This window comes from Lactuca saligna, chromosome 5, assembly GCF_052625555.1.
Source record: "Lactuca saligna cultivar CGN05327 chromosome 5, ASM5262555v1, whole genome shotgun sequence".
In the NCBI taxonomy this organism is placed as follows: domain Eukaryota; kingdom Viridiplantae; phylum Streptophyta; class Magnoliopsida; order Asterales; family Asteraceae; genus Lactuca; species Lactuca saligna.
The window spans coordinates 255,918,400-255,938,758 of record NC_136421.1 but is presented as its reverse complement, the minus strand read 5'-3'; the positions used below and the strand labels follow the sequence as shown (position 1 = coordinate 255,938,758).

At 36.1% G+C, this 20,359-nt stretch overlaps 2 protein-coding genes across 2 annotated transcripts; one reads left to right on the top strand and one right to left on the bottom strand.

The window, feature by feature from the left end:
- Positions 1-6,922: 6,922 nt before the first annotated feature.
- On the top strand, positions 6,923-8,397 carry LOC145047441 (uncharacterized). The gene is made up of 4 exons (XM_078995712.1): positions 6,923-7,057; positions 7,674-7,802; positions 7,911-8,077; positions 8,167-8,397. The coding sequence occupies exons 1-4, from the start codon at positions 7,036-7,038 to the stop codon at positions 8,257-8,259; spliced, it is 411 nt and encodes a 136-aa protein (XP_078851838.1). The 5' UTR covers positions 6,923-7,035; the 3' UTR covers positions 8,260-8,397.
- A 210-nt stretch (positions 8,398-8,607) lies between these two features.
- On the bottom strand, positions 8,608-14,916 carry LOC145047440 (gamma-glutamyl peptidase 5-like). Its single transcript, XM_078995711.1, has 4 exons — positions 14,461-14,916; positions 9,306-9,461; positions 9,037-9,207; positions 8,608-8,921 (listed from the first exon to the last, which is right to left on the bottom strand). Exons 1-4 carry the CDS (start codon positions 14,758-14,760, stop codon positions 8,823-8,825), a joined length of 726 nt encoding a protein of 241 aa, XP_078851837.1. The 5' UTR covers positions 14,761-14,916; the 3' UTR covers positions 8,608-8,822.
- Positions 14,917-20,359: the final 5,443 nt, after the last annotated feature.

Below are 20,359 nucleotides of genomic sequence, written 5' to 3'. Positions count from 1 at the left end.
ATATCTGGGAATTCCCAAATTCTAAGTCAAATTTATAATAAGAGCAAGAAAGGTTATACCCTTATATGGTTTCTGTAACGACCCGATTATCGGGTATTAATTTTATAGCTTTAATTTTCATAATTTGTAAGGTCTACTCGACAAGTTGGATGCCCTGACTCGTCGAGTATGAGCGGGTTTGGTCACGTGTATAAGTGACCGACTCGCCGTGTCCGGGTTAGGACTCGACGAGTCCGGGTTAGGACTCGACGAGTAGGAGCTGGAAGATGAAACCCTAATTTTTGGGATTTTGCACCCTATTTAAAGGGTCACTAACCTCCCTTATCTTCCCTTACGGCCTCTTGAGAGTCCAACAAATCGTAATCCGTGTGTGTGCTCCATTCTTATGTGTTTTAAGCTTTGGGAGGAGGATCTTAGTGAGAGGGCTTGAAGATCAAGTAGCTTGAAGCAAGGAACGTGTGTAGATCTGAAGTCTACCTCAGTTTAGCATCATTTGAAGGTATCAAGTGTTACATTGATCTTATTTCCTTCTAGATCTTAATTGGTTAAAAATTAGGGCTTTTCTAGCATGTTAGAAAGCCATTCTTGGGTATGAGCTAAAATTTAAGTTGCAAGTCTCTAAGTCCATAAAGTCTTCAGCTATAGCAAGTGTAAACCTTTCCTTATGTGTTAAACTTCATTACAAGCTTGGATTTGACATCTTAGGTCATTAGAGCCTTGCATACACGTGAATTTTGCAACTTTACGTGATTAACATGCCTTTGGAAGCTTGATCTGCAATATGGAGCCTTATAATGGCTTGAAAAGCATCTGAATGGAGAAAGGATTAAAGGGACTCGACGAGTTGCATGGTCAATTCGGCGAGTCTGATGAAGATTGTCGTGCAAGGACTTCTACATGGACTCGACGAATCAGTAGGGTAACTCGGCGAGTCAGTTAGGGTTTCCCGACATTTGGACATGCATGAACTCGGCGAGTTACAGGGAAACTCGATGAGTCATTGGGGGGAACTCACTAAGCATCAGGCTTACAATTTCATATTATTGTTTCGGGTACTTCAAGGGATCACGACAAGGCAAAGGTGTGATTGTACAACTCCTCATATTTATGCTTATGTTTCTGGGATACTATGATAATATACATTTTGAAAACAATTTTTGTAATGGTTAATGGTTTTTTTATATTTTAAAAGTTTAAATTTGACATGATTTTTTTATGGGTGTTACAAGTTGGTATCAGAGCCTTGGTTCGAGTGAATTTGGAGGAACATTTGTGTGAATCTAGTCTCAAATCAAGGAAAATATTTTCAAAATGTTTTTTTTTCAAAAAGGTTTCCAAAATATCAAAGGATGATGCAGGGTGTACGATCAGTTGGAGCCAGTAAGTAGGCCCCAAAATACCATACGGTTATTTGATATTATGATATGTTAGAACAACATGTTAGTATTAGGCTAAGGATCTTCAGGATTTGCATGATAGAATTGTATGATTACATGATGCCTGCTAACATAGGGTTTCCTTTATATGAGATTGACATCATTACTGTAGTTTCTTAGTATTATTTAATATCTAAAAGAATTAATCAAAAAATTAAAAGGTGTGTAATTTAATGAAATTGATTTATGAAATTATTAGGATAAATATAATTCGTTTTAATGGGGTAATTGGGGTTGAGGGACTCAAATGTCATAAAAGAAAACTTTAATTGTCAGGATTCTAGGGACAGGGTAAAAGGGATACAATATGGGATTTAAGGGACTAGATGGTAAATATTCGGGTATAACCCTCCATGTAGAGGGATTGACAATGCCCAAGGGACGTGCATTTTTTTTTCATGTACCTTTTATTCACGAAGGAGATCAATCGACCCTCCTTGTACGTATGATACTGTGACGCAAGCTGTAAGGAAAAAAAACGACGACTTGAGGGGGAAGAACGCATCAACGAACCAAAGGAGGAGGATTGATGAAAGAAACCTTGTTTTATCGATCCTAGAGATAAGAAAGAGGGCTGCGATTTTGGCCAACAATTGGTAAAAAATTTATTTTAATCTCTTTTGTTGTGTATATATGTCAATTGATTCTAGTAATCTTCTTCATCCTACTCTCAGTTCTAGTGTTTTTGTGGGGTAAAGTACCACCCATGTAAGGTGTGTTCTTGGCTATCTCTTGCTCTCAAAATTCATTTTGAAATCACTTCATCATGTGTTGGAATTAGTACTCAATAATTGGTTACAGTCTTGGAGTCAAATGTTTTCTTTTGTTGTAAGAACTCATGGTTTTGTTATCTTCAATTCTCTTGGATTCGTGTGAGTAATTTCCTTCATATAATACCTTGTTTTGAACCACCCAAAAGGTCTTCAAAACAATCCCTAAAAGGTCTCAATGTGAGGCTTAATGGTGGAGAAAACTCAAGCCCTAGTGGTGTTTTCTCTTTTAGCAAAGTACTTTGTTTTTCCTATATAAGCATAGTACTTTGAGTCATGGTTTGAGTTTGAAATTGTTATTTTAACTTCTTGACATGTTTCTATTGTTAATTACTTAATTTTTATCTTTGTAATTGATTTTGGTTATGACTTAATAGGTTAAATTGTCAAATAACACTTAAAATGCATTGCTGTGAAATTTTGAAAATTTCCGTTTCTGTCCCTGTTTTGAAAAAAATATAGAAAAATCATTAGAAGTTGTATCAATGATCCGTAAACTCTTAAAGTTTAAATTTTGAGTGTAGTTTGTCCATAAATTTTTACAGGACCTGTTGTCGCCTCCAACTTAGGTGAAAATCGTCTTTTTCACCAGCTGGTCAAAATTTAGCTGCATGGATAGACTGTTTTGTAAAAATCATATAAAATTGCAGAAAAATCGTTTGAGCCTTTCAAAGTACTTTCTAAAAATCTAAACGTATAAACTACTGTATATACAAAAATATTGTATATTTTGAAGGCCTTGGTGGTGTAAAAATGGCTTTGAACAGGTGACTGTTACAGGTCAAAATCTGAAACTTTGTTCTAAACGTTCGTCTATATGTTTAGGCATTATACTCTCAACATTTTTGTGTCATTTGTTTGATATTCTCATAAAATACACAATTGTTGTCTTAGTAGTATCATTAAATCGTGTTGTGTGTCAAATTGAGTGACTATAATCATTTACCTAAAGTCTTAAAGCATATGGTGATTTTTGGTGAATGTTGGAATTCTGCACAACCACTTTGCCCCATCTCGCGAGAGCTATAGATGCTAATCTGGGCAGAATTGGATGATTCTACAATCTCATGAAGTTCTAGGAAATCGAGTCTAGTTTCCAGAAAGTCCGATTTCATCCCAACTAGGGTTGTATATTTGATTTTATTCTTAAAATGTTGAATAGGGGTCGGGCTGGGAAATTATAAAAAAATAATAGAAAAGTTAGAATAAAGTAGTATTTTTGAAACATAATTTTTTTTGTTAATTACTTATTATGTGTGGTGTTATGGTGGGCCCTTGAGAATTTCAAGTGAGTTCGTGACTTGGAATAAAATGAGGATTTCTTCAAGGCTAAATGCGAGTTCATAGTTTTAACTCGCTAAGGTTGCAGATTGAAACGTGCAATCCATAAATGGTGACTTGATTTACTTTAGGATGATCGTATCATTACTTGTGCTTGATGATGATATGATATTTGTGATGCTAATATATGCTTTGTGCTAATGTCATGTTATGACCTATTGTTATGTTGCTTACACTTTGATGAACTTGATGTATATAGCATGCTAGCTTAAGTTGCTTGAAATATGATGTATGGTTGTCTTTTGATGTGTTGGTTATGAATACATTGCATGTTTAATACACATTTATATGGTATGCATTACATGCATTACTTAATGTATAAATGACATTGCAGGGTGTAATGATGACATGGGTAGAACCTTGCAAGTATAAGAGGTTGAAAGAGCTTAAGACTTATCGATTGTTAGTTGTACGAACTTTTTAGATGGTCGTGTGACACGTGGTTCGTGTGCACCTCAGTATACAAGAACTGGAGTGGTGTTGGCTTTATGGTGTGGTCGGATCAAACATCACGTGGGAATCGGGAGGTGTATCGGTAGAATTAACACCGTTTGTACCGATCTTGAACGATAGTGCGGGGTACTTGTACTTTGCAAAGTCGGAGTGACGAAAGTGAAGTCACAGGTTGGTGATTCGGGTGGAAGTCATGAGCCACTTAGAGCATTCGGTTGGCCGTGCACACAAGTAGTGAACGAGGTGTTTCTCTTGGGCTAGGTAGCGCTAAGGGACATTTTTCTACCAATAAACTGGATAGATACAATAAGAGGTTGAATAAAAAATAAAAGGTTGGTTGCATATTAAAAGGTTGAATATATAACAAATATTGGTTTTATATTAAAAGGTTGAATATGTAACAAAATGTTGGTTATTAATAAAAGGTTGCTTATATATATGAAATGTGATTAATTATATGTATGCGGTTGCTTATGTGGTATTTGGTTGATCATACTTATATGGTAGAATTGTGGTTAAACATATATGGATGTATGCGGTTGAATATGTGATTGAATGATTATGATATGCGGTTGTTTTCTAAGTGGTATTTGTCTATCATTTTTATGCTTCACCGTAAAATGAATGGATGACATATTTGGGGTTTGTATGTTTTATGTGCAACTTTATGAACTCACTCAGCAAGGGCTGGCATTTCTATTTTTTCTCTTTCGTGCCTTATGATTGGTGCAGACACTTAAGAAGATTAACCTTGATGAGAGGGGTTCTTATGGGTAGTAAATTTATATTAACAATACCACTATAGGATACGTTTTTGATTATTTACTTTAAAGTACTTTTGTTTACATTTTAAATGGTTTGGAATTATGCTTGAGTTTTTGAAGTAACGTTGTGGGTTTGAAAATATTTTGAATTAAAAACTAAGTCTTCCGCTAACATATTCTCTTAAATATATGTTCTAAAAAGAAAAAAAAATATGGTGAAAATCACGATGTTACAACACCTGAGAATAACAAATCTGTAAACCGAGCGGTGCTTGATGCTGGGTGATGCCCGATGTTGGACGGGGGGCCAGTATATGATGTATTATGTATGATATGTGGTAGTTTGGGGAACTCACTAAGCTTTTGTGCTTACAATTTTCAGTTTATTTTTCAGGTACTTCCAGTGGCAAGGGGAAGAGCTCAGAGTGACTGCATTGCACACGCCACATGGATTCCGCATTTGACATTTCACTATGGTTTTTATGATATGTGATACACTTGTTTTATTTGAGACGTATGGATAATGACTCAAATACTATTTTACTTGATTTAAACATGATTTTTTTTACTATATTTTTTGGGACGTTACAAGAAGTGATAGAAAAAAATACGATCCTTTCACTCTTACCTAACATCTCTTTACATTCTCTCTAAGAAATCAACTAACTTGATCGTCAGAGCCTTGTTCCGGGACTGCCTCTCGGACGACGACTGACGATCCTTTTATTTTATATATATATACACATATTGTTGTGATTATCAGGCCTTTCGTTCCATTCTTCAAAGATACGAAGTTAAGCCGGAGACATATCACAACATTCTTCAATTATCATATTATAAATTATAATACACGCTTGGACCATCCGTTTAATTTCATTCTTATTCAAAAGTCGTGTAGCGTATTTCAATACATGCCATGTCAGCTTTAGTATTCCAAATGCCTTCTCAATATCCTTTTTGCTGATTCTTGCCTTTTTGTGAACTACTTTGCATTTTCACTTCGAGGAACCGAATATGCCTTCATAAGTGTAGAATAATCCGGGTATATCCCATCACAAATGTAGTAGTCGTATTTGTACGAATGCGCACTCACCGTGAACGACATATCATGTGCTCTGCCGATCCAAATATCGTTGAAAACGGGAGACTGACCAAAAACGTTAATGTCGTTGTTAGACCCCGCAACTCCAAAAACGAATGTCATATCCACAAATCCTGAGATGCAACAGTTTTTAAGATTATACTTGGTTCACCTATATCTCATCGAGTAAATTAACCACACCATGCAATTAGATATTTCCCAAGTCACATGCGTACAATCTAGATTGTCAAGCGTACCCGAAAATCCAATAATTCGTGTGCGGTTCGGCGATCACGATTGACGAAGGTCCTTGAACGAGCAACATTCGAACTTTCTTTATCGTGAATGTGTTGCCCAATGTTGAAGAAGGTCAAAATGAATTCTCCGTCATTATCCGAGTCAAAATTCTTAAAGAAATACATGTATTTTTGTTTTAGAGATAGAAAGTATAGAGAATGTTTTTAGTGTATAGGTTTCTAGATTATTGTGTTTATATATAAGTAATGTTTTATATAAAAAAAATAAAAAATAAAATTGAAACAATTAACCGTTGAACGGTAACATATTAAAACTCAAACCCAATTGGCCGTTTACATTCGTTGTTAGCACGACACTTGAGCAAGACCACGCCCAACCACAAATGGAAGGGATGGTGTCCACCAGGATCTTCAGTACCGAAGTAGACCATGAGCTTGCTCGTCGAATGTATACCATGGTCTTAGGAACAAAAAACTTGAACAAAAACCGCATCTGTTACGCTAGTCTGTAACTACTCTAGTCTGTATACGTGGATGAAAAAAAGAAACAAGTTTTTGACAGAAAATAAATAGATTGCGGAAAAAAAAAAGCTTTGTTTTACTTGAAAAACAAGTTAACATGAAATTCAAATCGACCCGACCCAGATAGCGAGGTTAGGCTTTGGTCGAGTAGCCAACGATTTTTTTACACGGAGGAATAAGACGCTTCTAGAGAAACACACGATCGCGATTGCTCAGTCAACAATCTCAACACAACAAGGTACAACTTGGATTTCGTAACGTACAACCATGACAATGTACACCTTTCCTTATAAAGAGGCACCGATAAGGCATCAGGGTTTTATTGTAAATCACCCGAAGCTTTTTGTCTCGAATCTCTCTTAATTTTCTCTCTTTAGTTTTCGCCGCTTCTTTGTCTCTCTCGAAATCAACATGCCTCGCAGAAGCTCCGGTGGTAAGTTTCCTAACCATTTTTTCCACTGTTCCATCGTTCGTGTTCTATTCATCAATAATTTTCAATATGTGTGGGAAATATCTTGTCCGTGTAACTACACCATTTCCGTTTTCTAGGGTTCCTTGCGTTGTTTTTGAATGGAATATTTTTTTTTTTTGAGATTTGACTGTAGTGCCGTGCGTTTGTGTTCGTTTTCTGTTTACCTGCACCATAGAGATCTCCTGAAATCGAGGAATAGTAGGGTTGTAGATATTTAGATTTTACTTTGTAAGAATTAGGGAAATCATCATTTGTGGTCCGATGGTCGTATCGTTGTCATTTCAGCAGCATACGTGTATTCCTTTCTCAGTGCATGCTATATGAGTTCCTAATTGATGTTTGCATCAATCTATTCTGAAGAACCCTAGAATTGTCATGTCTTTTTGGACAAGTAAACTTTATTGGCTTCGTGTTGCACATTTTTACTGTCTAATTTGTAAGATTAACCAATAGCATGATTTTGAATTTCCAAAACAAATCATATACCAATAGCACTTCTCCTATGGCTGTTATGTTTATATGTTTTGTGGTGTTCGCAATTCCATATGACAATTGACAAGTACACCATATGTTGCAGGAAGGTCAGCTCGTGCACCTGCTCGTGCTCCACCACCAGCACCAGTTAACCGATCACCCCCTCCTGCCCCTGTTCAGCCTAGCAGTGGTGGATCGATGCTTGGAGGCATTGGTTCAACCATAGCTCAAGGTACCTCAATATAAACCATATCCTATAATATTATTATACATATACACCTTTTCTCTCTTTCTTAATTTTACGAATTTGAGTTATATTTTGACACTTTTGGTATGTTAGGAATGGCTTTTGGAACTGGAAGTGCTGTTGCTCACAGAGCTGTGGATTCTATCATGGGTCCTCGCACAATTCAACATGAAACTGTTGGTGCTGCTGCTCCAGATGCCTCTGCTACAAACACCTCTGTCTCTGATGCGTGTGGCATGCACTCCAAGGCATTCACAGATGTATGTCTACATTCCCATTGTTAATATATCGAAAGGTTGTTGATGAATGTTTTGTTAATGGTGATTGATGTATGTTTATGCATATGCAGTGCATTAACAGCTCTGGAAGTGACATCAGCAAGTGCCAATTTTACATGGATATGCTGGCGGAGTGCAGGAGGAGCTCAGGTCTTACAGCTTAAGTAAAGCTGTCTGTCTTGATTGAATTTGATTTGGTCATTTGGTGGCTATGGTTTTAATTTGATTGTTTGCTGGTTTTACAAGAAATATGAACTAAGAACTCTTTGCTGGCCAATAAATGATATGGATGTTTGGTGATATGATCATCATGTTTTTTGGATGTCTTTTTTTTTTCTATAAAACTGAACATATTAATTTATTTGATTTCATTGTTATTTGATTGCTTTTGATTGGTTTTCTTCGACTTAATGTAGATGTTTTGAAAAACTCTACTGAATATTTCTGAGAAAACCCCAATGATATCAACGACTTTCCTTTTAGTTATTCCAAAAATAAGAAAACCTACCGAATAAACCGCTTCACAACATTTTTGTATTCCCAGTAGTTATATTACAGTGAACACAACAAACAACAATAATATTTAGGCCATGGAAACAATGTAATAGATGGGTAGGAGAGGTAGAGATATTGGCAATCTGCCTTGAAAAACGACTGCATCACATCTTACAAGTCAATATTATCGTTTTGATTACTGTCGATTAAAAGGTTAACTTATGTTCCTCCATCATAATCTACCCTTGAGAAAGCTGGTGCATAGCTTCTTCCAAGACTCCATATCTGGGTCCATCTCCAACTTTGACATAATTTCCACAGCATAAGACTCCTGCACATATATTTATATGTCAATTATCAACACAACAAAATCACCAAAATGTCATACAAACTTCTTACAAACCTATTATATTAAAAAAAATCAACAAGATGTTTCAAAAATGCACCTCAATAAGATTGCATTGAAGAAGGCGATCATTAATGAGTTGTTTAAGAATGTCAGTGGAGTACTCTGGGTGACCTTGAACACCCATGATGTTGTCCCGGTACCTGAACATCTCAACTCGAGTCTTGTCTGACCATGCCAACACCTCCACCTCACACGGGAGGTCATGAATCTGTTTATTATTATTATTATTATTTAAAAATGATGTTTAATTCATATCATCATAGAAATCGATAGTAGTTATGGATGCTTAAAATGATATATAGGTACCTCATCACGATGGCATTCGATCACAGACAATGTTTTTGGCATTTCTAGATTAGAAAATATTTTCATGGATGATGATGACAAGTTAATGCTTCGGACCCCAACGTCCCAACCTGATTCCGCACGTGCAACTTTACCTCCCAAGGCACGTGCCAATATCTACAGATAAGATAATACGATTTAACGTTTTACAAATTCAAAATGATTAAAATTAAATCATTTATTTATGACATAGTATTGTAAGAGTCTGTTGATCGTAACTTGGTTACGCTTGTCAATAATGATCATATATATGATCATGAGAATGATTTAACTCATAGTCAAATTCTTGGAATGATGGAATTAATCATGCAATCGTACACTAGGAGGACAATACAATTGTCCCATTCCTATCGATGTCTAATGTCTCTACACAATGCATACAAATCAGGTTCCAGATTTTAATGTCCTACTTTCAGATAAAATCGAAACGATCCCACTCTTAATTTTTTTTTTGATATATGCCTTCACTTATTATTTTGGTGAATTTTGGAAGATTTTCTTTAATATTTTGTGTTTTGTATTTTTTTAATGGTTAATTAGAAGTCTCATGGTGTTTACAATTATTGTAACTAAGCATATACTCGAGCATTTACAAATTATGAAATGTATTTAAAATATTAATAAGTAGATGTCGTTAGAAACAAGTTGGGGCTAGCCCATTTGGCTAACAAGGTGTCTAACTAGGAGCTTCTAACCAGGAGATCTTGGGTTCAATCCCAAGCAAATACTAACATTGCCGTTCAAAAAAAAAAAAAAAGATGTCGTTAGAAAACTAAATTATTGTTGTTAATTATGAAATAATAATTTTTGTATATATTAAAAAGTTAAGATAAGAACCATATAATAAAAGAAATATCTATTAGAAGGTTAGAATTAAAGAGTTATGGTAGTTATAGTGGCAACAAATTGAACGCAGTTAACTAATGCACATATATTGGAACCATAAGATTTCTGATTTTTAGTGGGGACGAAGGTTGTTGGTATCAAAGGAGTTATTAGAAAATATGGTCGACGAAATGCGAGTAGTGGTGGGTACGTGGCTCCTTAATTATTTAAAGCTAATTTAATTAATAAAATTTAAAAAATCAATACAAAATAAAATAAAAATAAGACAAAACTGCAAATTTAGTCATTGTGGTTTACAAAAATCTTTGGATAGAATCCAAAAAGTTTTTAACTTGCATGCAGATCCAAAATCATAACCTTTCCGTAGTTTTAATCCAAAAAAACTTGAAAAGACGATTATGCCATTTTATTTTATTTTTTGTATTTTATGTATTTATTTAATACCTCTTTTAATTAAAAAAAAATAACATATCCCACCCTATCACTCTATCTGACCCTCCCCTTTCTCTCTTTCACTCCACCCGACCCTTTCCTTTCTCTTTCACTCTCTCTGCCATCTTCATCTTCTTCACCCTTCACCTGCTTTGAAGATAGCTTGATTAGCGATGAATCGTCCTCCACCACTAGAATCGTCAAAGCTTAGATCTGAAGTTGTTGATGTGTTATCGATGGTGCTCAACGATTACCAGGAAATTGGAATACGACATCAGATGCACACCTGAAGAAACTGGAATCACTCCTAAAAGAATCACCATCAATAAAATCAAAATAATCCCTCTCCACATATCTCTCAGTCAAAACACAATTCGCAGCTGAATGATTCACACATCTCTCAACCATTGAAAGTTGGAAGCTTTCCAGTTCTTGAATTTAATAGGGAAGAAATTGGAAACATATGTTGGTCTTATGTTGTTCTTGGAGAAATGAATCGGGATTCCTTTTTCAATATTTGGATCGAGAACCCTTTCAGAGAAATCAGATTCATTTAAGACACATTTATTCATTGATTCAATCTCATTGAAGCAAACATAAATCAACCAACAAACCTAGCAAACATAAATAAACCAACAACAAAACCTCATCAGGGGCTGTTGTCTTTGATCCATCGACAACAGTGGGCATGGGAAGCATTTGGGTGATTCTTCTTCAATAAGAGGGGCTGCAGTCGACGTCTCCGACAGGCCCGTCGTGGCTTCCTTTCTTATTGTCGGTAGTGAAGGAGTTAGGGGTGTTTGGGTGGTGTTCCTCGACCAATCACCATGGAGGAAGAGGGTAGTTTCGGTGCTTCACTCGACTGCTTCCCTTCTCGTTGTAGGCTGTGGATTTGAGTAGTACCCGTAACGATGAAAGGGGGGGTGTTTGGTTAAGACCGGTGATCAGATTAGGAAGAGGATGAGTACTGTCATGGTGGCGATTGGTGGTCTCCTAGTTCCACCGATTTCCTCCTATGCTAGAGATGCATAACTGGTGAAGGGAGAGAGAGAGAGAGTGTGTGTGTGTGTGAATGTATGGGTGGGTAGGGGATAATATATTTCTTTTCTTTTTATTTTTAAGACAAAATGGTATTAGAATAATTGTAAAAAATAAAAAAATAAATTAAAATGGTATAATCATCTTTTCAAGTTATTTTGGACTAAAAACCCAGAAAAATCTTGATTTTGGACCTTTTGTGCAAGCTGGAAACTTTTTGGACCCCATCCAAAGATTTTTGCAAACCACAAGAACTAAATATGCAGTTTTGTCTAAAAATAAATGGGTATGATAGTAACTGGCCATTTGGCCAAAGACCAACCGTGATGAACTTTCAAACTATTAGGACCAGTTGTATCATTATTTTTAATCCTGGACTAAACATGCATACGAGTGCTAACCATAAGGACTAAAATTGTACTCTACTCTTATTGTAAATCAATTAATTTAAAATTACAATTTTTTTTGGTCAGGAAGTTATGTTTTTCAAATACCAACTATTTTTGAAAAAAATTACGTAATTTTCAAGTACAAATTAAGTATAATAAGTTCAAGAAATACGAACTTAAGTACAACCATGAAACAATTACAGGTTCAACCCAAAATTACACAAATAAGTATAATAAGTTCAAGAAATATGGTACAAGTGTTTTACATAAGTTCAATAAATTTTTTGAAGTCTTTATATAGGTATGAAACTATACTCGCAACAAAATACAAAATTAAAGACAACATTGAAATAATTACAAAATTCGGATTGAACTTACAGTTTTTAGTAAAACATAGCGATCAAAATTTCAATGTATTTAATCAAAAAGAATTAACATTGGGAGTTTATTGAGAATTTTAGATAAATTATTAAAATATAGATTGTGTTTGGTATTTTTTGTTCTCATCATATCGGATAAAAAAGAATAAATAATATCAAAACATCTATTTGTTTTAAGAAAAAATTAAGTAAAAAATAAAACTGGTGGGAATGGTATCATGGTTGTCGAACTCCACCTCTGTAACTCAGCTCCACCCAGGAGTGGTGCCATTTTACCATATATATATATATATATATATATATATATATATAGAGAGAGAGAGAGAGAAAGAGAAGTCCAAACTCTTGATTCTTTTCAAGTCATCATATCAAACAAAAATGAGTTCTCTTAATTTAGATTGACGAATGATAATAATCAAGAACCTGGGCTCTTCTTTCCATTTTATGTGATTTGGAGAGAGAGAGAGAGAGGAGAGAGAGAGAGAGAGAGACGTTGAAGGCCCTTTTCGTGGAGGTTGGGTGGTGTGGTCACGACAAAAACAAATTGCATCATCTTTGTCGTGTTCACTCCGAAAAACATAAGTCATAAGATCAAACTTTATTTTTCACATTTCCTTTTATATATATATATATTTTGAAAGACAAACGTGTTTTATCCAAACTAAGCAAAAAAAGCAATCTCAACATATAGATAACCATGTATTAATAAAAGAGATTTTTTTTTTTTTTGAACGGTAAATCTATTTTCTCCTATACTACTCCTAATTGTCCACCTATGTTCCTCACGCGATTTGAACCCTCAAACATAAAAGAGACTTTTTTAGTACGTGTCTTAAGACACATAAGAAACATTAATTATAAAAAAACATTACAATAATTATGAATTTATTAAGAAGATTATTAATGTATCTCACATTTAATTATAGTAATAATCTTTATAATTAATATATTTTATATTTAATTATGATAATATTTGTTATAATTAATATTTTTTATAGATACAAAGTAGAACGAATGAAAAAAAAAGCAAATAATAAAGATGGATAAAAAGCAAATAACTTGGTCTATAATGGAATCTCTTGTCACCCAATCATCAACTTACTCTTTTGATCCATTGATTAATTTTGTTCGCCTACTTAATTATTAAAAATTAGTCGACAATTTTTAAAGATCAAGTCTACCATATTTATGGGACATTATAGTCTACAACTTTATATCCAGTATTGTAGGACTCTTTAGTCTTTTTACCCTATTATATATATTGTTTATCCACTCATAAATCATATCCCATGCAAATCTCAACTACTTATTGGAATAAATCAAATTAAAATTTATAAAAAGTTTGTTTATGAGTCTAAAAAAATCATTAACAAAACAAACATTTTTTTTGTCCGTTACAATTTCACATTTTTTTGCAATTGCATGCTCCAATAACAAACAACAAGCTTATTAGTATATTGTTATAGATATATCACGAAAAATGTTTCTTCGGTTTTAATTAACTTTCATTTAAATTATCAATAACACAATATTGTTTGCTTTGTTGAATTATTCATATGATTAATCTCTTGTCCGACATTCATCAAGATTGAACAAAGGTAAATTTGTTGCTATTGTTGTTTACGATAAATAATATGTATAGTGGTTTAATCTTTTTTTAAAACAAAAATTAAACTAAAAAAATATGGTCATTTAATTGTTTTTACCCGTTTCTTAATTGATCGATAACAAATTTTAATAAAAAATAACTCTGAATAAATTTAACACATAGATCGATAAAACTATAAAAATTATAACTTAATTTTTTTTGGTTTGTAAATCAACACGTAAATAACCTTTTGTTGTGGTTACTTATGTATTTAATAATATGACACATGAACATGATATATAATATCTTCATGTTTGAAAGTTGAAACGAAAGCTCAGAGTTTAATTAGCTGATAATTGAGGTAGATGAATAAGTTTTGCAGAAAGAATAACTTGAATCAATCAAAAACTATATATAATCGATGAAACCAAAAACTTAATTACCTGGTGACCGAAGCAAATGCCGAGAATTTTTTTGTTCATTAATTGTAATTTGTTGAGTAAAGTGAGAAGCTCGCAGATCCAAGCATCATCGCCGTATGCATCTTTACAACTACCAGTAATCACGAAACCGTCATAAACTCCGATCTCCCCATCATCAGGAAAATCTCCGTCGGCAACACGAAACACGTCCCAAAATTCGCCTTCCTCCGCCAGCATTCTCAGGAAAACCCCAAAGTAACCTCCGTATTTCTTCTTCACGTAATCAGTGTCCTCTGCACACTGGAGAACGCCGAATCTCATCGTCCTTTTCACTTTTCACTACTCCTCCGATGATCAAATTAATGTTGTTTTCTCTCACTATAGTGAATCCGTGCTCGCGTATCTCACTGGAATCGGATTGGATTTGATTTGAGAGAGATTGATTCTTGTCTAGTGTGGGAATGAATCTTACATATTTCATTTTCATACACACTAGGTGCTTATATATAAAGGGTACAAGATACATATTACATACCAATCCATAATTAAATAATTTTATATTCGTCATCGTAAAATCATTTTTTTTTCATGATAAACTTTTAAAATGTGATTATTTAGTTTCTAAATTTTTTTGCTTAGAGTTTAATTATTTTTTATATCATGTTTAAATGATTTTGTCTAATAGTACAAACTTATTTCTTTATCTACGTGTTTTATTGATTCAAGTGATGTGGTCTTTGAAAAGTGTTTTTAACTTTTTTTTTTTTTCTACAAATCTATTTTAATAATTACGTTTGTTATGTTTTTAGTCTCTTAGTCGTTTTAAATTAATGCCTCACATATTAAATTCATATAAGTGAGAGTAAACTACACATTGGGCCCTGTGGTTTATCCAAGTTCACACATTTGTTCACTCTATTCGATTTTTGACATAGATGCTCTATGCGGTTTGCATTTGTTGCACCTAAAAACAATCTTTACCCATTTTAATATGTTTTTTTTTCTTTACCCATTTTAATATGTTTTTTTTTTTCCCTTTTTAGTTATTTAAATATTTAAGAGAGTGTTATTCTTGAGCTTAAAAGTGATATTGGTGGTCATTCTAGTGGATTTGCAAGAAGGAGAAGGTGTTGATCAAGTCTTGGTTGTTAATGATCTTCTAGATCATGCATTTAGCTCATCTTGGGGAACCTTTAGAGGTAAAAAGTCCAGACCTTGCTATTTCTTTTGCTAGTGTGAGTTAGGGTTTGGTATTGAGTCCATTTTTGATCCATGGACCCTCTCTTGTGAGTTTGAGCAACTCCGGAGGTTAGAAATGTTAGATCTAAGCTCCTTGGGCATGCTAGAAGCATAAAAATGCTAACATGATGGTTGTTATGGGACCATGCATGAGTTTAAGGTCTTAAAAGGGCTCTTAATGGGAAAAATGAGGTGTTGGGTTCCCATGTGGCATGCAAGGGCATAAAGTTGCCAACTTTATGGCCTAGGACCTCTTAATCGACTCAGATATGGAATCGGATGTTGAGACTTCGCGTATTAAGCACTTATTGGCCTTTTGTGCATGAAGTGTTTGTACGTTGGGCGTATTGTCTTGTACGTTGTGTGTACCACCCAAGGACCTCGTACGCTAAGCGTACTGAAGATGTACGATGGGCGTACGCTTCCAGTGAACTTTAGGCTTTCGTTGATCTTGTCATTAGACTTTAGGTGGTATGGTTTGGGCCTTGTGGGTCTTGTGGCCCATTATTGTTTGGGCCTTAAATGTTAGGCCTATTATTGAAGGAAAAACTTTGGGGGCTTATTGGATGAGTTCAGACTTACGAGTTAGGACTATGTCTTGGATTCATGATTAAATTCTAATTAGGATAAATCGTGTTTATTCAGTGTGAGATTTCCGGACCGGTAGCCTAGCAGTATTTTATTAGCATTCTGAGGTGAGTCTTCTCACTATGTCAATGGGTCGAAGACACCAATGTCGGCCCATTATCTGATATGTGGAATGTTGATTGTTATGCATTGATCGTATGAAGACCCCGGGGGTAACCCGTGCCACTTATGTGGAGACTATGTTGGGTACCCATGACACCTGGATATTAGACCCTGGGTATAGCCCATGGCATTTCAGGTAAATACCATGGGGGTAGCCCATGTCACTTGGATATTAGACCATGGGGGTAACCTATAACATTCCAGGTAAAGACCATGGGGTAGCCCATGACAGCTTTTTATATGTTGCATGGTATTCTGTGGTTATATGTTATGCAATATTTTGGGAACCCACTAAGATTTTGCTTACAGTTTATTTGGGTGTTTTCAAGTACTTCTGATACTAAGGGGAAGGGTCTAGCTTAATGATGCAACATTCACTCTCCAATACCTTTCGTAATTATCTATTTTGTTACTCCGATATTTGATACGATATGATGTAATGGATTTTTAGGAACAAGTTACAATTGTATTTCTATTTTCAAAAGTGAAAAAAAAAATTATCTGCTTTTTAGGCTATTACAAGTTGGTATCAGAGCCTTGGTTTGAGGGATTCAAACACACTCTCGGGTGTGTCGGAACTCAAACTGAGGAAACGGTAAACCTTTTCAAAAGAAACAAAAGTTAAGTTTCTCTAAAAACGGTTTTCTTAAGTAAAAAAGGAGATTGCAATGCGCGGAATCGGCTGAGCCCAAGTAAGTGTTTCCCAAAATTTAACCATGCTATTAATATATATATTTCTTGGAATCAATGTTGACCCTGTTATTTGCTATGTGTATGCTTTCATAGTTGTATATGCTTAGGATTACATAGCCCTAGAATGATGGAATATTCCTTATTTCCTATTCCTTGTTTTGTTATGATCTTAGGGCAGAAGCTTTATTTGACAGTCTATGTGATTCTATTTATGTATAACTTGCATGCATAAGGCAATCTGCGATATTGATTTAGGTTTCTGGTTCTGTGAGGATTGAGAAATCCTAGAATAGTCTAGGATATGTGTATGTGTTGTGTTATGTGGGGCATGTTTTTATCTTTGGTTAGGTGAATTAGAGGTATCAGGTATGGCCTTTGGGAGAGTACAGGTAGGTGTGGAAGGTAGTAGTGGGCCCGTACTATTGAAAGAACATGACATATACCCGAAACAAGGACATACCTGGAAGCTCTAAGGAGTCCAGTGGGGGAGGAATTCCTTAAAACTTCCTTATCAATTGCTTTTTATGTTGTATTTTCAGTTGAGGATGGTGATGACTACACGAGGAGGTTCAGGTTTGGGATCAGGTTCAGGATTGGGTTCAGACTCTGGTGTAGAGCTAATTGATGAGATGCTGCACGATCTTATCACAAACAAGGTTACACTTGGCATCCTTGATGCTACCCTGGTGATTTTTGGTACCGTCATGGAAGGGATCATAAAGATTATGGAGGAGCGACTCAGGTCTTTTCGAGCTGAGATTTCTACGGGTCATATTGGGGCTCATCCCTCATTCCGGGAGTTCAAGGCGTGCAGGGAGTCTGAGTTCTTTGGGGTTAATTAAGGACCCCATCGCTAGTCGTCATTGGATTGCTGACATGGAGAATGGTCAGCGCAAGAGCTTTTGCCCCGAGGCGGAAAAGGTGGCATTCACGTCTTGTATGCTGAGGGATCAGGCACGAGACTGGTAGGAGGGGGTTACCCATGAGGTTGGGTCAGTAGGTGTGACAGTGATGATGTGGGAGGATTTTGAGCGGAGGTTTGATTGGGAGTTTGCAAGGGCCATTAAGGTGCAGTAGCTGGTGAGGGAGTTTCAGGACCTTCACTAGAATATAGAGTCTGTGGCAGAGATTATCGCCAAATTTAGAGAGAGGGCACTACTGGTCCCGTAGTACGCTGCGGATGAGGATATGAGAAATATGAGATGTCATGCTAAGTTGAGGGATGATATCCAAGAGTTTATGAGCTTCTTAGGGTGCAAGACCCTGAATGACATGATTGAGAGGCCCGTAAGCAAGAAATTAAGTTGGAGCTTCGGACAAAGCGGAAGCCGGAGCAGGTTCAAACAACAGTGGGTTAGGCTAAAAAGCCTAAGACCTCTGATCCTCCCAACATAGGCCATCAGGGTTGGAGCTTCTAATGATTTCTTATTATTCTTATGTTGTTATGATTTTGTATCGGGACATTTTTGGTCAATGAATTATCGGATCATGTTCTTTTTGATTCGGGGGCCACCCGACCCTTTGTATCTCTTGCGCTCAACAAGAAGTTTTGAGAGGCTTCGGGGACTTTGAATTCCCCTCTTGAGGTGGAGATTGCGGATGACCATACTGTGAGTGCTGCGAGGGTATTTTGTAGGAGTATTCTAAACATGTTCGGCGAGAGGTTTCCTATTGACTTGGTACCGATTCCTTCGAGGGGACTGAAAGTAATCATCGGGATGGATTGGTTGGGAACCAATGGATCCGTGATTGATTGTGAGCGGTAGTTGGTGAGGGTTCGAACTCCAAGTAGGGGAGAACTGGTCATTCATGGTGAAAGAGCTTCACATGGGCCAACTCTCTATTCGGCTACGGGGGCTAGGAGACTTCTTCAACAGGGTTGATTTGGGTTTCTGGCTTATGTTTCAGATTTGAGGGTGGAGATAATGACAGAGTTGAGTAGGGTACCTATTGTGTGATATTTTCCCGATGTTTTTCCAAAAGGAGTTGCCTGGAGTGCCTCCCGAGAGGCAGTTTGAGTTTCAGATTGATTTGATGCCTGGCGCGACTCCAATAACCAAGGCGTCGTATCGCCTAGCTCCGCCTGAGATGCAGGAGTTGTCTATGCATCTACAAGAGCTTCTAGACAACAATTTTATTTGTCCGAGTAGTTCCTCGTGGGGGGCACCGATCCTGTTCGTAAAAAAGAAGGATGGGTCACACAGGATGTGTATTGATTATCGGGAACTAAACAAGCTGACCATGAAGAACCATTACCTGCTTCCAATGATTGACAACTTATTTGATCAGCTTCAGGGTGCTTCTTGGTTTTCCAATATCGACCTTCAGTCAGGGTATCATCAGATGAGGATTAGGGATGAGGATATACAAAATACGACCTTCAGAACTCGATATGGTCATTATGAGTTTGTGGTGATGCCATTCGGGCTCACTAATGCCCCAGTAACGTTCATGGATCTCATGAACTCGGTGTGTAAACCAATGTTGGATCGGTCCGTGATTGTTTTTATTGATGACATCTTAGTCTACTCTAAGACCAAGGAGAAACATGAGCAACATTTGAGGGAGGTATTGGAGACCTTGAGGAGGGAGAGGCTTTTTGCTAAGTTCTCCAAATGCGAGTTTTGGCTACGTGAGGTGCAGTTTTTAGGGCACATCATTAACCAGGGTGGTATCTTGGTGGACCTGGCCAAAATCGAGGTTGTGATATGTTGGGAAGTTACAAAGAATGCATATGAGATTCGGAGTTTATTGGGTATCGTGGGTTATTATCGGAGGTTTATCCATGAATTCTCCAAGATTGTAGTGCCTTTTACTCGTCTAACTAAGAAGAATGTGACCTTTCGGTGGGGTCCGGATCAGCAGTTAGCCTTTGAGACTTTGAGATAGAAATTGTGTGAGGCCCCGAATCTTGCGTTACTTGAAGGATTAGATGATTTTATGGTTTATTGTGATGCTTCTATTTCGGGTTTTGGAGTTATCCTTGTGTAGAGGGTGCATGTGATTGCTTACGACTCTAGGCACCTGAAGCATCATGAGGGGAATTACGCCACTAATGATTTAGAATCGGAGGCGGTGGTGTTTGCCCTCAAGATCTGGAGGCATTAATTGTATGGGGTCCGATGTACTATTTAGACCGATCATAAGAGTTTGAAGTGTTTGATGGATCAGTCGAACTTGAATATGTGGCATAGAAGGTGGTTAGACATGCTAAAAGATTATGGTTGTGATATTTTGT

Coding starts and splice junctions, on each gene's coding strand:
- LOC145047441 (XM_078995712.1), top strand. CDS start 7,036: ATGCCTCGCAGAAGCTCCGGTG. Junction 7,058..7,673: donor GCCTCGCAGAAGCTCCGGTG/GTAAGTTTCCTA, acceptor CATATGTTGCAG/GAAGGTCAGCTCGTGCACCT. Junction 8,078..8,166: donor ACTCCAAGGCATTCACAGAT/GTATGTCTACAT, acceptor ATGCATATGCAG/TGCATTAACAGCTCTGGAAG.
- LOC145047440 (XM_078995711.1), bottom strand. CDS start 14,760: ATGAGATTCGGCGTTCTCCAGTGTGCAGAGGACACTGATTACGTGAAG. Junction 9,462..14,460: donor GCATTTGCTTCGGTCACCAG/GTAATTAAGTTT, acceptor TCTTATCTGTAG/ATATTGGCACGTGCCTTGGG. Junction 8,922..9,036: donor TTCAATGCAATCTTATTGAG/GTGCATTTTTGA, acceptor ATATATGTGCAG/GAGTCTTATGCTGTGGAAAT.